Below are 15,780 nucleotides of genomic sequence, written 5' to 3' on the forward strand. Positions count from 1 at the left end.
GTATTTGAGGTAGAAGAAAGCATATAAAAGACCCAGAGGCTGGGGGCAGGACAGAGCACAGAGGCTGGGGGCAGGACAGAGCACATTCGGGGGCACTGCGTGTCATTCATCATGTCTGGAATTTGGATTTGGAGGTGGTGTGGAAAAGATGGGGCTGGCAAGGTAAATGGTGTCAGTTTATGAAGGGACACTCACCGGCATGCCAGCATTCCAGGTCACTCTCCTTTTGAATGGATCCCCTCCTATTCCATGCAACTTCGAGAAGTTCTGACCTTCCCCAGTATTTCCGAGGCTTCCGAGGGCTGTTGTCTACGTGGCCTGGTCATTGCCCATCAGATCTCTCCCCAAAGCTGGTCAGCATGGTGGTGGCATAAACCCACCTATGAGAGCCAAAGAGTCAGCTATAGTTGTCAGCTATGAGGAGGTTGCCAGCTGTTGCTGCCCAATCCCAGAAGGCCCATGTTTTCTCCTTCCCAGTCCTGGGCGTGGATCCAGGCTGAGCCCGAGCCTCTCCATCGGGACCCCCAGAAGTTAACTCTTCAAGCTAGTGGGTAGCACAGCTGGAATCTCGACTCAGGCTCTCTGGTAGCACAGGCTTGCTCTGGTTAAAGCTCTGAGGTTGGTTCACAGAGCCAGGGATGGGGAATTGGGGGATGCGTGGACCGCAGGTCATCTGCCAGCCCTCACCCCATCCCCTAGGTGCCCCAACCTCTCATGGAGCCCCGCCTCCCCTCTTTAGCATGACCTCTCCTAAGCCCCTCAACTGCCTCCTCACCCATAAAAGTGGCCCCTGATAGCCCTACTTGGTCCACTAGGACCCCACCCCTTGTGGCAACGGCTCCCAGAATAGGGCTGGACCCCTGATCCCAGCTGTGGCTATCAAGTTCCTTCCTGCGGACTTTGGAATCTATGGGGGGCATGTTCATTCATGCTGGGAAACCCCACTTGCCCTGGTGCTAAACCTGTAATCTGTGGACTCTAACCCGGAAGGCAGTCCTGTTCTGCCTGCACCTGGAAGCACAATCAGCTTGACGGCAGAGTGGGAGGAGCAAAGAGTGAGGGAGCAGCCCCGTCTCTAGGGCTTCTTTGTTCCCTATCCCTGGCCTTCCAAGGCCAGCGAGGTCCCTTCTACTTTCCTGCTCTTGGGTTCCGTGAGATACCCCTGTATTTGTATAACAATTCTTAATTTTGGCTCAAGCCAGCTCAAGTGGGTCTCTTTTGCTTACAACCAAAGAGCATTAGGTACACGGTAAGAGCTCCAAATTAAGGGACCATTTACTTGTTCATCTTCAACTTTTGAGAGTGAAATGAGGCGCTGTTAGTGATTACACTGGGACTACAGGTATAAACTGGGATAACGCAGGCAAACCAGGACATCTGGTTCCCCTATCTGTAAGTGAAAAGAAAAACACACAGATCACTTTCATCTCCTTTTGTTCTTCAGGCAATCTGGGAGGGCGTATTAGGCGGGGGTTTTCATTTTTCTCTCTGAGACAAAGTCCGTGGCAGAAGCTGGTCCGAGGTGGCAGGGTTGGGGGGCGCGGTGGGGATCCGGAGAGGCTCAGGCCCAAGAGTGGACGTGTTTTCTTTCTTGCCTGGTTGATGTGGAGGCGGAAAGCTGATTCTGGCTGCTGAAGAAGGTCAGGGCTGTGTTTCCCTTCCTTTCTTGATAGATGAATGGGAAAAGGCCTGCTCTTTGATATGTGGATTTTCGAAGGCCAAGAGGGTTGGTGCCATTCCAGGAATATACTATTTTGTGGGCGGGACAGTGGGCAAGGACCTGAGGGAAGGAGTCAAGGGAGGCCTCAGAACAGCCCAAGTAGCCAGATGGCTGGAGGTCTCAAGAGCTCCAAGTGGCCAGGCTTGGGCCCCTGCCCGCATCTCCAGCCATGGTACTCGTAGGGCTGCTGCTGCTGCTGCTGCTGCCCTTGCTAGTCGGCACTCGCCTGCTGTGGGGCCAGTGGAAGCTCAGGAGCCTCCACCTCCCACCTCTTGTCCCCGGCTTCCTGCACCTGCTGCAGCCCAACCTCCCCGTCTATCTGCTTGGCCTGACTCAGAAACTCGGGCCCATCTACAGGCTCCGCCTCGGGCTGCAAGGTGAGCATCTGCTCCCTCCCTCGCCCCACAGCGGTGTGGAGGTGGGGTCCTCTCCCTGCTGACACCCTGCTTTTCCTCTCCCCCAGATGTGGTGGTGCTGAACTCCAAGAGGACCATTGAGGAGGCCCTGATCAGGAAGTGGGTGGACTTTGCCGGCAGACCCCAGATACCATCCTGTAAGGGGTGGGGGGCATTTCTTGATGGAAGAAGCAGGGGCTATGGGAGGCAGGGAAGGTCAGGCCCGTGGCTTCCTTGGTCAGTTCGACCCCCTGCCCCCAACCCCTACTCACAGACCAGCTGGTATCTCAGCACTGCCAGGACATCTCACTGGGGGACTACTCCCTGCTCTGGAAGGCCCACAAGAAACTCACGCGCTCAGCCCTGCTGCTGGGCGTCCGCAGCTCCATGGAGCCCCGGGTGGAGCAGCTGACCCAGGAGTTCTGTGAGGTGAGGCTCGACTCCCACAGTTGGCCCAGGTCAGCTTCACCCCTCCCGGCAGCCTCCCTATTTAATTCATGCTGCTTCTCCTCAGCGCATGAAAGCCCGGGCAGGTGCCCCCGTGACCATCCAGAAGGAATTCTCTCTCCTCACCTGCAGCATCATCTGTTACCTCACCTTTGGACACAAGGTCAAGGTTCTCTTGCCCTCACATAGGCTTGGGCCCCACCCCCCGCCCAGCCCCTCCCGTACCCTCTCCTGGTCCTGAACCGAAAGGATTCCCTCCTTTTCTGGCAGGAGGACACCTTAGTACATGCCTTTCACGACTGTGTCCAGGACTTGATGAAAACCTGGGATCACTGGTCCATCCAAATTTTGGACATGGTTCCCTTTCTCAGGGTGAGGAGGTGAAGCCCCGACACACCTGGTCCTGGGAGACAGGGCGGAGGTGGGCAGAGGCTCCCTTCCCAGCGGCTAAGCTCTCTTGCTGTCTGCCCCAGTTCTTCCCCAACCCCGGGCTCCGGAGGCTGAAGCAGGCCATGGAGAACAGGGACCACATTGTAGAGAAGCAGCTGAGGCAGCACAAGGTGGGAACCGTGCGTGCACCGGGCTCCTCCTCAGCTCACAGCAGTGATGCTACTGCCCCAGAGCTAGGCAGCTTCTTTGGCGCCCCACCAGTCCTGGACCTGCTGCCCCCTGCTGAACACTGCCCCCCGCCCCCCGAAGCCAGGCACTCAGGCTGGCTCCACCTCCCCTCTCCAGGAGAGCATGGTGGCGGGCCAGTGGAGGGACATGACGGACTACATGCTCCAGGGGATGGGGAAGCAAAGAGTGGAAGAGGGCCCCGGGCAGCTCCTTGAAGGGCACGTGCATATGTCCGTGGTGGACCTTTTCATCGGTGGCACTGAGACCACAGCAAACACCCTTTCCTGGGCTGTGGCGTTCCTGCTTCACCACCCTGAGGTACGCCCTGGAGGCAGGCGAAAGGCTCCTTCCTGGCAGCTTGGCCAGGGCAGCAGGAACCCAGCTCGCTGAACCCGCCGCGGGCTGTGTTGGGAGGGGGGTTGGGGGGGAGTGAGTCTGGGGCGGGCTGGGAGGGGGTTCTCCTACTTGGCACAGAGTCTCCGGTGAGCTGCTCCAGGGAGTGGTGGGAGGCTGGGCAGCCGTGGGTCGGCCAGCGGCAGGGCTTGGGCCCCGGACCTCGGGCTTGCCCCACTTTCCCAGATTCAGCGGCGACTGCAGGAGGAGTTGGATCGCGAGCTGGGCCCCGGAGCCTCGGGCTCCCGAGTCCCATACAAGGACCGCGCTCGGCTGCCCTTGCTCAACGCCACCATCGCTGAGGTGCTGCGCCTGCGGCCCGTCGTGCCCCTGGCCTTGCCGCACCGCGCCACGCGGGCTAGCAGGTGACTCCCAAGGGGGGAGGGCCGAGTGGCAAAGGCCCCAGCGGGGTCCTGGCGGGCCTCTAACTTAACCCTACCCCTCAGCATCTTTGGCTACGACATCCCCGAGGGCATGGTTGTCATCCCCAACCTCCAAGGTGCCCACCTGGACGAGACCGTTTGGGAGCGGCCGCACGAGTTCCGGCCCGGTGCGTGGCGGGGCGGGTGCCCACGGCGCGGGGGCGGCGGAGGCCGAGTGCAGGCGGCCGCTGAACTGCAGGTCCGTCCTTCCGCCCGCAGACCGCTTCCTGGACGCGGGCGCGAACCCCAGCGCGCTGGCCTTCGGCTGCGGGGCGCGCGTGTGCCTGGGCGAGCCGCTGGCGCGCCTCGAGCTCTTCGTGGTGCTGGGGCAACTGCTGCAGGCCTTCACGCTGCTGTCGCCCGCGGGCGCCCTGCCCTCGCTGCAGCCCCATCCCTACTGCGGCGTCAACCTCAAGATTCAGCCTTTCCAGGTGCGGCTGCAGCCCCGGGGCGGTGGAGGCCGGGGCGTGCGTGAGCACCAATGACCAGTGACAGAGCCCAGACTCACTGGCCTCGGTTTCTCCTTTTATTGCTCCCGTACAAACCCCTTCCCTCCCCCCTGTAAACATGGTGCTGTGAGATCGCGGGTGGAGAAGGCTTCCTCCGGTGGCTGGATGGTGAAGGTGGCCCTCGGCTCTTCTCTGAGCGCAACCCCTCAGTGCTCGGCAGTCATAGTAGGGCGCTGGAGGGGTGAGCAGCGGCTCAGCCTCCCCTGCCCGGGGGCCGGTAGCTTCTTGGTCTCAGCTTCATTTCCGTGAAGGGCACAGAGAAGTCAAAGCCTTTCCAGTAGTACCAGCTCACTCCCTGGGAAGGGGTTGTCGAGAGAGAGAGTCAAAGCCTGACATCCCATCTGCTCCCACCTCTGCTCCCCTCTGGCGAGATGGTTCCCACAAATCCATCAAGGATCCTCCCCTCCCTTTATCCTTCTTAAACCCTCAATTACAAAGGACTGAGGCTGAATCCTGAGCTGTCCCTTTACATCCAATAAATCATCTCCTCGAGAAAACTTGGAGACTGGCATTACTGTTCCATTTCACAGAAAAGGGCCCTGGGGCGCTGAGCGGCTCAGTAACTTGTCTTGTCACACTGTGCGTCACAAACACCCAGGTGGGCTGAGCCCCCGCTCCGTGCTGCCTCCTGGACCTCTCACCTGGTGGTCCACTGTGCTCCCGTAGAGCCCGTTGAGGTTGGCATAGTGGCAGTTCTTATACCACCAGGCCCCTCGGTAAGAGACGGCACAGGAGATGAGCAAGTTGTTGGGGTCTCGGTCACGGGCAGAGAAGACACTGCCGCTGTGGTAGCTCATGGAGTCCCCTGGGCAGGGCGTGGAAGGCGCAGTGAGGGCCTCTCCTCCCCATTCCCACCCCGTCCCTGCCCCCCACCCCCAGGCCCACCCCTCACCTGCAGTGCCGTGGTAGCCTTCCAGGTGGAGGCGGTAGTACTCATCGGCCGAGTCTACTTGGAAGGAGTCGTACTGGGCAAACACGGCCTCGTCCCCATCCCGCAGGTCCACACGCAAGGAGTAGTCGCCGGCTTTGGTCAGGCTGTGCAGGGCGTCGTTGCCTGGGGGTGGGGAATGTGTGCTCATCGGGGTCCTTGTGTCCACAGGGCCCCCATCCCTTCCCTGGTCCCGCAATCCCTATGAGGCACTAACCCAGCCAGAACTCCTTGGAGATGTTCCCAAAGCCATGGGCATAGTCCTCCCAGTCTCTCCAGAAGTCAGTTTTTCCATCCATGCGGCGCTGGAACACCTGGAAGCAGGTGGGGGCACCATCAGCCTATGGCCCCGGGCACAGCCACCCTGCCCTGTGCAGACCCCTGGGCTTCTGACTGCCACCCACCAGCCAGCCACCCCCATCGGTCTCCATGTCACAAAAGACGTTCAGGGGTCGCTCGCGGTTGCCGTTGAGGAAGATGGTGGTGGTCCTTGAGGTGCTGACCCCGTTCTGCATCTCCTCCCCACAGTCCCGGGGGAAGGGGATCCGAAGTCCACCTGGGGAGAGGAGAGTGAGGGTCCAGTCCTTCTTCCAGATTCTAGACGCCCACTACCCACTCAGCCCCAACCTCAGGTCCCAGCGCCTGAGTACCAGTAGTGAAGGAAGTGGACACGGGGGGAGTGAAGCTGCGGTCCCACATGGCCCGGAGCCACGCGCTATAGAGGGTGGAGGGAAAGAGGCCGTGAAGCTGGTGAGAGGTGACCCCTCCTCGGAGCAGGATCTCCTGTGGAACAGACAAGGGGCAGGTCAGGGGAGAGAGAGGTGGGCCCCACCCAGGAGGCAGAGGCAGCACTTCCCGGACTGGAGCCCAGGGAGGGAGCTGGCCAGAGTGGCAGGGGTGAGGGCACCTGGGTCTGTCCACCAGGGGTGTTGAAGCTGAGCAGGTAGCCAGTTGGGGGGACTTCGGGTGCAGTCCAAGTGAGCAGGGCTGTGCGGGGGGTCACCTCCTTGGCCTCCAAGTCCTGGGGGGCCTCCAACCCTGGGAGGGGGAGGAAGAGAAGATGGAGATGAGGCCCATCCTGGCGCTCTCGCTTCTTCCCCGCCCCCAAACCACCTCACAGACCGTACCTGTGGTGAAGGTGATGCTGGCTGGGGAGGTGAGGTTGGGGCCCCGAAGGCCATGCAGGGTCGCCGTGTAGTTGGTGTGGAGCACAAGGCCTTGCAGGGGGTAGTCCACGGCGTTGCCAGGGGCTGAGTCCTGTAGCGAGGGGGCTGGGAGGGCGGGTGCGGCATCAGCGGCTGCCCTGCCGGAGCCCAGCCTGCCCTCTGCTCTCCCACCCTGACCAGTCCCCACCAGAGGCCTCAGCCCTGCTCACCTCCTGGGGCTGTGACCTTGATGTCATAGGTATCCACCGGGGCCTGGGGGGGCTGCCAGAGCAGCAGGGCGGATCCTTCCGTCAAGTTCAGTGCACGCAGCTGGGTGGGGCCGTCAGGAACTGGGAGAAGGGAGGGGGCCCAGAGCTGTTCCCTGCTGCTCTCCCCACTCCTCGCCTTCCCAAACTCTGCTGGACCTCTCGTCTGCCATTGGCGCCTCCAACACCCCCTTTCCCTTTCCCCGTTCACTCTCAACTCCCACCCGTGCCCGCATTTTCTCCCGCTACTTCCTGCCCGGGGCCCGTACTGTCTCACCTGTGGTAAGGAAGCCTGTGAGAGGCTCACTCTCCTCAAAGCCACGGACGGAGACCACGGTCACGTCGTAGCGAGCGCCTGGGACGAGCCCCTCGAGTTTCTGGGTCCGGGCTCGGCCATCCACCTGGACACTCTGTGGCTCCCCTGAAAACACACTGGGCTGGGGAGGCGGCCAGGGAAGCAAGGAGGAGCTGCAGGGTGGGCAGAGCGCAGGGCGCAGGAGGAATGGGGCAAGTGACACACGGGCAAGAGGGTATCACCTCCATCTGCCAGCTGGTAGGAGACTTTGAAGCTGTCCACTCTGGACGGCGGGGGCATCCAGCTGACCTTGGCTGACGTCTCCCCGATCTCGCTGAACTGGAGGTCACGGGGGCGCTCCAGAGCTGACGGGACAGATGTGCCAAGGAATCATGGTGAGGGCAGAGGGCAGGGAGGCTCCTGCCCCGGGCTTCCCAGCCTCCTTCTTCTCCCTGGGCCCCACGGCCTCCGCATGTGCTCACCACCCCGCCTTTCCTCTAGGCCTAGAGATGGAAGCCGCTCCGCAGACTCCAAGCTCGTCACCACTCACCAACTTCCCCTCTGGCTGAGGCACTAGGTGCCACCCTAGGGAGTATAGAGACCCCCTACTTCGGGGCAGCATGTATATGTGCCCAGCATGGGGCCTTACCTGGGCTGAGGGTCCGGGCTGTGCCCTGGATGCCGTCGGCCTTGTGAGGCCCGCGCAGCCCATACAGCGTAAGGGTGTACAGGGTCCCTGGACTCAGGTCCCAGAGCATGGCCGAGCGCCGTGTCCCTGGCACCGTCAGCTCCCGCTGCAGCGGGGGACGTGGATGCAGCTCCAGGGTGCTCAGTGACGGGACCCCAAAGCGGAGCAGGAAGGAGTCAAAGGCCTCGGGTGGGGCCTCCCAGCTGAGCCGCAGCGAATTGGTGGTGACATTAGTCACCGACAGGTGGGACAGGCGGGGCCCTGGCTCTCCGGGGGTCTGCCCAGCAGGAGCTGGTCCTGCAGAGTGGGTGGGAAAGAAGGCTTTGGAGACTGAAGCACACCAGCTAGGCGACCTGCTGCTAGATCCCTTCCACCACCCCACCCTGGCGCTCATTTCCTCATCTGCAAAATGGAGCTAACGAGGGGCTGGCATCCACAGGTCGGACATAGTGACGACATGTACGTGTAGAGCCGAAGGCTGTGCACGCGCCCCTTCCTCCCTCCGTGGCGCCCTCGCGGTGTTCCTTCCCCATGGTCACCGCTTCTGGGTGCCCCCTTTCGCCTCTTCAGTCCCAGACCAGAGGCAGGCAAGGCCAGGCCCTACCCTGACGGTACCTGTGGTGCCCTCGGCTGAGACGGGCCCCAGGCGCTTCCCTTCACGCAAGCCGTAGAGGAAGAACTTGTAGGAGGTGCTGGGCTCCAGGCCTGACACGAGGACCTTGTTCTGGTCGCCACCCACGAGCAAGGCCTGGGGCTCCCCACCTGTGCTCTGATACTGGACCACGAAGGAGTCAAAGGGGCCCTGGGCCACGCTCCATGAGAGGCGCAGGGAGTCTGGGGACACGTCCTTCACTGCCAGTGCCCCTAGGCGGGGCCCTTCAGAGGGCTCGGGGGCCTCCGTGGCCAGGTGCGAGGGTGCTGGCATGTCCTCTTCTGGGGCTGCGTGGGAGAAGCCCAGAGAGAAGCTGAGCGGGGCTGGGGGGGGCGGGCCCTCCCACTCCATCTCACCCTCCAGAGAGGTGAGCGGGGCTGGCCGAGGCAGGGGACCTCACGGTCCTGGCCACGGCAGCGTGGAGAGAAGACAGGACTGAGGCTCTCCTAGCATCTTCCTTCTCTTGAATCTGCCACAACCCTGCTTGGGCACTGACTCCTGCCGCCCCTCGGCCTCTCTTGAGTGCCAGCCCAGTGGCCCTATGACCTCTCTGTGGGGCTCCTTTGCTGTCTGAATCCGGTGCTTGCTTTCTCCGTCTTCACCCTGATGTCTGAGCGCGCCCCACTCTAGATGTCTGCACGGGCCCTGTTCCCTCCCCAACCTGCCAGGGCGCCTGGTGCCATGGCTTGAGGCAGGACTAACTCAGTCCCTCCCTGAGCTCAGGGCACGTGGTCCTCCCTGCCGAGATGAGCTGAGGATGGAACTGGCTGGTGAACTCGAAGGGCGCCTCCCGCCAGCCAGGTCGGCCCCGCCACCACCAGGCTGATTTGAGGTGGGTGTTAGGAAATCTGGAAGGGGAACTCCATCAGTGCAGCCACTCCTGTTGGTTTCTATGACCCTGGCCTGCTTTGTTTTCCAGTAATTTTCCATTTGAGAAAATGCTCCTGACTCATCCACGGGAGGGGGTTTGCCCTCATCTGGGCAAGGCCAGCGTGCCAGGAAGTAAGAGCCGCCCCAGTAGAGTAATGGGGAGCAGCTGGCAGCACTGGGGCTGGGTGGGGGTCGCAGATTAGGGACCACTGCCAGGGCTTTGCCTTGCCACCTGTCCTGGCTCCTGCTTCGGACTGACCCCTCGATCACGCTGGTTCCGAGGCTCTTCCTCCCGAGCCCCGTGCAGGGCCCCCTTACCGCTCTACCTCGCCCACTCGTGCCAGGCCTTCAGCACAGAGGTGTGAGGACACCCACTCAGGCCGGCTGGCTAGGACCAAGCAGGACAGCCTCCTGCTCACCTGTCATTCCCAGGACAGAGACGGGGCCCAGGTGCTGTCCTCTGAGGAGCCCATAGAGCAGAAACTTGTATTTCCTGCCAGGCTCCAGGCCCTCTATGGTGACCTCCCTCTGGTCTGCGGCCACAGGCACCGCCGAGGGCTGCCCATCTGTGTCCCTGTACTGGACCACAAAGGAGTCAAAGGGGCCCTGGGCCACTGTCCACAAGAGGCGCAGAGAATCCGAGGTCTCATCTGTCACTGTCAGCTCCCCCAGGCGGGGTGGGCGCTGCCGCTCCTTCTTCAGGGGAGCTGTAGGGAGAGCGGGGGCGAGGGAGAAAACCTAGTTAAGAGCTGCCTTTACCTCAGCCCCGGCAGCTTCTGGGGGGAGGGAGGGTCAGCCACCTGGGGAGACAGGCAGGCTGCTGCAGCCCTGCCTTGTACGAAGGAGCCCAGTTTCCTCCTCTGGAGGCCGCTGCCCAGACTCCTTCCTGCCCCCACTCCCCCACTCTGAGATCAGCGTGCAGAAAATGCATAAAAGAGCACCTCATGAGAGAGTTGTGGCTGGGATTGCAGGAAGGGCCTCAGTTTCCCTCTGACCCCCAGTCCCCCAGAGCAGGAGTGTGGCCAGAGCTGAGAAAGGCTCCCAGAGGGTGTCTGGGTTGTCAGGGAGATGCCCCCAAATAGTCAGAGCTGGGCGGGACAGCCAGCCAAGCTCACGGGCTCCCATTGCCCAGGCATAAACTCACCCTCACTCACCATCAGCCTGGGCCCGCCTTTCCACCTGCTTCCCCAGCTCTGCACTCACAGCACTAGACCAGGGCGGCTGGGTCGGGCAGGGGGAGAAGCCAGGGGCAGAGCTGAGCGGACAAAGGGCAGAGCAGAGCACAAAAGAGACTTGTCTAGGTGGGTGTGGGTACTGACTGATGGGGGTTGGAGAAGCCTGTATCCAGTCTCCACAATGAAGGTCTGGGGAAGAGAATTACGGAGCCTGAGAGCCCCAGGCCCCAGCTGGCTGTGCGCCCCATCCTTGTCTGGCCAGGGTGACTCATGGTCCTGGAGGTGGGGTAAGGGTCAGTGACCCACCTCCATTCCTTCCTCGGGGGCTGAGTATTGGGCACAAGACACCAGATTTTTCCATAGTCTTTTTGCAGCCAAACCCTCCCATATTTTCCACTTCTTGCCATAGGGCTGGAATGAAGGGAGGAAGATGTGAACATTTATTGAACCCCAGCAGATTTTAGTCATAACCGTCATGCAGGTGTGGAAACTGAGGTTCAAGGAAAAGAAGTGGCCTGCTGAAGGCCACACAGCTGGCGGTCAGAATTTGAACACAGGCCTGCTTGGCTCCAAAGTCTGAGTTCTTCTTATTATACTGCTAATCAGTGAATGAAGGAAATAAATGCTTGGAACAGTGCCTGGCATTCAGCAGGGACTCAATAAATATTTGCCTTTCGTGTCAGGATTGTCATGCCAAGGCTGAAGGGAGGAGAATAAACTTTGCGGGAAGGCCCCGGGGCCAACTCTGGGGGCTCAGATGAAAGGAAGCTCTGGAAAAAGGCGGGGGGGGGGGGGGCGGGGCGGGGGGAGTGGGGTGGAGGCAGGGCCAGGGCTCACCCGTGCTGCCTTCAGCAGAGATGGGGCCCAGTCGTTTCCTGCCTCCCAGCCCATAGAGCAGAAACTTGTATTTGCTATTGGGCTCCAGGCCGGGGATGGTGATCTCGCGCTGGTCTGAGGCCACAGGCACCACGTGGGGCTGCCCGTCCCTGTCCTTGTACTGAAGCACGAAGGAGTCAAATTCGTCCTCGGGGACCGTCCAGGAGAGGCCCATGGAGTCTGGGGTCACCTCCGTCACTGTCAGCTCCCCCAGGCGGAGAGAAGGTTTAGTGTCTGGGACTGGAAAAGAGAGAGGTGCATGGAACGTGACAGAAATGAAGCCGACAGAGCCTCCTCGGGGCGCTAGGGCTCTGGGAGCTGGTTCTGGGTGCTGGGAGGGGGTGACCAGGTCACATGTCAGGAAGAGGGAAGGCAGAGGAGTAGGGATAAAAGAGGAGCCAGGCAAGAAAGCTCGTGTCCCTCGGGATGTAGGAGGAGTAGGATGGGAATGAGGGGGTAACAGGGTACTCAGGACCTGGATTTCACTGGACCCAGTAAATAAATGGGTCTGGAGTGTGGAGCACAGAAACATGAAATTCCACAAGGGAGTGGAGGATGGGCAGGGGGCTCCAGGGTTAAAGGCGGCCTCCAGCCCTCACTCACGGGTCTTTGCATCTGCAGAGACGGGACCGTGTTGTTTCTCATCCTGGAGTCCGAAGAGTAGGAACTTGTACTTGTGGCCCGGGGCCAGACCCGAAACCGAGACCTCTCGGAGGTGGCCACCCACGGGCACTGCCTGGGGCTGCCCCTGCACATCCTTGTATCGGACCAGGAAGGAGTCGAAGGGGCCCTGGTCCACTGTCCAGGACAGGTGCACTGTGTCTGAGGTCACGGCTGCCACAGCCAGCTCCCCCAGGCGGGGTGCCACGGGGGGCTCTGTGTTCAGGGAGGCTGGAACAGAGCAGAGGAGGCTGTGGTCAATGGCAGGACCCTGGGCCAGAGAGGGAGAGCTGTTCCCTGGCTATGAAAGGAACATTTGTAGCAAACTCTTCTAACTGCTTAACACATCCCAGGCATTGCTGTAAGCAGTTCACAAACAGTACACTTAATCCTCACACAACAGATGAAGTAGATGCTTTTATCCTTATCACCCTCATTTGACGGGCGTCTGCGGCACAGAGAGGTTAAGAAACATTTGAAAATCACACAGCGTCTTAGAGCAGGATTCAAACCTAGAGAGCCTGATTCTGTAGCCACGCTCCGAGCCACTAAAATGCTTGGTTAGGGAGACTGAGGAAGCCACACGTGAACAACTGAGCGAGCTTGAGCTGCCAGATCCAGAAGACAGGAAGAAAGCCGAAACGCATGAGGCACAGGCTACTTGCCCAGCTGCCCTGAACACACTGTCCATCAGCCGCCACTCAATTCAAGGATGAGGCGGGATCGTCAGCACCACGTGAGAAAAGAAAGGGACCCAGAGGCCCATCTGCGAGGAGTGCTGAGATCCAAAGGGGGAAACAAGAGAGCAACAGAGGGAAACCTGGGAGTCAGGGTTTGCTCCCTCACTCACCGGTCACGCCCACGGTGGACACGGGGCCCACACGCCGCCCCCCGTGCAGGCCGTACAGGTGCATCTTGTACTTGCGCCCGGGCTCCAGGCCCCCAGCGGTCACCTCACTCTCCTCGCCCCCGACACGCACCACCTGGGGCCCGTCCCTGCCCTTGTACTGGACGGTGAAGGAGTCGAAGTGGCCCTGGGGGACGGTCCAGGAGAGGCTCAGCGAGTCCGGGGAGGATCCTGTCACCGTCAGCTCCCCCAGGAGGGGCTCCTCGGGGGCCTCCGAGGCCTCTGTGCTGGGTTCTGTGGGGCTGGGGGTGTCTTCCTCTGCAGTTGAGGAGAGACACAGAGAGGGTGAGGCAGGGTCCCAGGTGATGTCCTTGGGTCTCCCCCCAAGGCTTGGCCCCAGCTCCGGGCCCTGAAGTCAGTTCAGAGAAGCCTGTCCTTGGGGCTGGGTGGTCCTGTTCAGCTGACATCTCATAAACATGCCTGGAGCCTCTGGGGTCAGCTGTGGGGGACCAGGGCAGCCACCAGCATGGCTCACAGAGGCCCTTCCCTGCCCAGGGGGACACACTGGTCCTCAGGGAGCCTGGAGGAGGCACACAGGGCACTATGGCTCAGCCTCGAGTAGAGGGGCCTCCTGCACCCCACTCACCCATCACCTGAGAGAGGGTGATCTTCCCACGAGGTCCCACCCTGGGGCTTCCACCATCCACTCACTTGTCACCCCGATGACAGAGACGGGGCCCATGCGCTGGCCGCTGTGGAAGCCGTACAGGTTCATCTTGTACTTGTGGTCTGGCTCCAGGCCCGAGATGGTGACCCCGTCCTGGTGCCCTGGCACCCTCACTACCTTGGGCTGCCCGTCCCCATTCTTGTACTGGATCAGGAAGTGGTCAAACTGGCCCTCGGGGATGGTCCAAGAGAGGCTCAGGGATTCGGGGGTGGCGCCTGTCACTGTCAGCTCCCCCAGGTGTGGCTTGACGGGCGGCTCGGGGGGCGCAGTGGATGGGGCTTGTGTGGTCATGGCTTTGTTGTCTGGATCTGGACAGAGACATACAAGACAGGTGAGGTCTCCTCAGTTCTCAGTTCAGCATATAAAGTGGTGTATTACAAAATTAAAATAATAAGGAACAGGATGTGTCCACAGTAGCTCTAACTCTTATTCTTTCTGCTCCCTATATCGGCCTTCCTGTCACCTTACCCTCATCCGCCCTGCCCTCACCCCCTACCTACCAGCACCCCCCCTAGGACACAGGCTCACATGGCCACTGTGCTCTGGGCTTCCCTCCACTGGGGTCTCGTTGGCATCTTACTGCCTTTGGCTAATGTCTTGCCTCCCAAACAGCTCAGAACCCCTGCCCCACATCTCCAGTCAGAAACCTGGAGTCTTCCTGGATCTGTTCCTGTCCCCAGCTGCCATCAGACTCAGAGCGTCCAATTCTCTCTCCCAAGTTCCTCCTGTGTCTCCTCACTCCCCACACCTGCAGCCCCACCGTCCCTGTCTGGGCCGCCCTTACCTGTCACCTGGGTTATCACCCCCCCATGGGTCTCTCTGCCTCCCTCCTCCATCTGTTCTTCACAGGAAGCCAGAATGAGCCCTTAGATGCACATCTGATGGTGTCAGTCTCAGCTTAAAACTGTGCAGCAACCCTCTTTGTCCCCTGGAGAAACCCCTGGCTTCCTGAGCTCTCCACCCCTATCTCTTCCTACCTCTCCACCCCCATCGCAAGACTATCTCCCCCACTCAGAGGATTTTGCACAAAATCCCCTCATGTGCCGTGATGTTCCTAGTTTCCAGGCTTTGTACCAGCTGTGATGTTGATCTGATGCACCCTTCATCTTATCTCTAGGTGTCACCAAGCAACGCCTGCCCGACCTCAGGTCTCAGCTGTCCCGTGGGAACCCGTGGGCAGGCAGGTGGGCGTAGGCATCGCTGCCCAGTCTTGGTCTGGCCGCGGGGCTTCCTGTCATATACACATCCTCCTTTGCTCCATTTGCTGGTTCACAGCCTGTCTGTGAGCCCCAAAGGTTAAGAACTGGTTTCTCCGCCGTATCCAAGGTTTCTCTCAGTGAACTTCCTCAGTACTTGGCTCAGGCCACCCACATCTTTGTTGAACCATAGGCGTCATAAGTCTGTTAATACCCAAACGATGAGGCTAGGGGGCGTTTCAGTCAAGACACTGCATTCTGAGCATGCTCTGTCTTCCTCCACAGCCTCCAGTCAACTACACAGAGGCTGAGCCTCTGAGAGGACTCAGGGATGCAAGTATGATTCTGTTCAATAGATTCTAAGAAAGTGTCCAGTTCCTTTGCTGTGAGGAGTTTTAGCAGTGTGGACCAGCAGCATCAGCATCATGGAGGATTTTATTTGCTTTTTTTTTTTTTTTTTTTTGCGGTACGTGGGCCTCTCACTGTTGTGGCCTCTCCCATTGCGAAGCACAGGCTCCGGACGCGCAGGCTCAGCAGCCACGGCTCACAGGCCCAGCCGCTCCGCGGCATGCGGGATCCTCCCGGACCAGGGCACGAACCGTGTCCCCTGCATCGGCAGGCAGACTCTCAACCACTGCGCCACCAGGGAAGCCCCTATTTGCTTTTTTTTTTTGGCTGCATCAGGTCTTAGCTCTGGCACGTGGGATCTTGTTGTGGCATGTGGCATCTTTCACTGTGGCACACGGGCTTCTCTCTCTAGTTGTGGTGCGTGGCCTCAGTAGTTGTGGCACGTGAGCTCTCTAGTTGTGGCTCGTGTGCTCGGTAGTTGCAGCACGTGGGCTTAGTTGCCCTGTGGCCAGGGGTTGAACCTGTGTCCCTTGCGTTGGAAGACAGATTCTTAACCACCGGACCACCAAGGAAGTCCCTCATGGAAGATTTTAGAAATGCAGA

General features: G+C 60.4%; 2 protein-coding genes across 2 annotated transcripts in view; one reads left to right on the forward strand and one right to left on the reverse strand.

Annotated features, from left to right (window-relative positions):
* Positions 1-1,198: 1,198 nt before the first annotated feature.
* CYP21A2 (cytochrome P450 family 21 subfamily A member 2) lies at positions 1,199-4,498 on the forward strand. The gene is given in 11 exon segments (XM_082662990.1): positions 1,199-2,097; positions 2,184-2,273; positions 2,390-2,544; positions 2,630-2,725; positions 2,833-2,934; positions 3,036-3,122; positions 3,298-3,498; positions 3,760-3,938; positions 4,020-4,123; positions 4,215-4,447; positions 4,449-4,498. Coding segments are annotated over 11 exon segments (1,494 nt in total). The 5' UTR covers positions 1,199-1,889; the 3' UTR covers positions 4,488-4,498.
* Positions 4,499-4,662: 164 nt separating this feature from the next.
* TNXB (tenascin XB) overlaps positions 4,663-15,780 on the reverse strand; it is a 59,350-nt gene continuing 48,232 nt past the window's right edge. The window contains exons 25-42 of the mRNA XM_082662989.1: positions 13,618-13,941; positions 12,910-13,224; positions 12,003-12,290; positions 11,361-11,639; positions 9,768-10,055; positions 8,442-8,765; positions 7,788-8,123; positions 7,381-7,503; positions 7,121-7,264; positions 6,808-6,927; positions 6,560-6,703; positions 6,340-6,470; positions 6,083-6,215; positions 5,837-5,988; positions 5,650-5,746; positions 5,397-5,558; positions 5,146-5,309; positions 4,663-4,799 (exon numbers count right to left, since the gene is read on the reverse strand). Of these exons, the coding sequence (XP_082519115.1) occupies positions 4,698-4,799; positions 5,146-5,309; positions 5,397-5,558; positions 5,650-5,746; positions 5,837-5,988; positions 6,083-6,215; positions 6,340-6,470; positions 6,560-6,703; positions 6,808-6,927; positions 7,121-7,264; positions 7,381-7,503; positions 7,788-8,123; positions 8,442-8,765; positions 9,768-10,055; positions 11,361-11,639; positions 12,003-12,290; positions 12,910-13,224; positions 13,618-13,941 (3,626 nt within the window). The 3' untranslated portion in view covers positions 4,663-4,697. The remainder of the gene's footprint in view (positions 4,800-5,145; positions 5,310-5,396; positions 5,559-5,649; positions 5,747-5,836; positions 5,989-6,082; positions 6,216-6,339; positions 6,471-6,559; positions 6,704-6,807; positions 6,928-7,120; positions 7,265-7,380; positions 7,504-7,787; positions 8,124-8,441; positions 8,766-9,767; positions 10,056-11,360; positions 11,640-12,002; positions 12,291-12,909; positions 13,225-13,617; positions 13,942-15,780) is intronic.

This window comes from Grampus griseus, assembly GCF_964374135.1.
Source record: "Grampus griseus genome assembly, chromosome: 10".
Taxonomy (NCBI): Eukaryota; Metazoa; Chordata; class Mammalia; order Artiodactyla; family Delphinidae; genus Grampus; species Grampus griseus.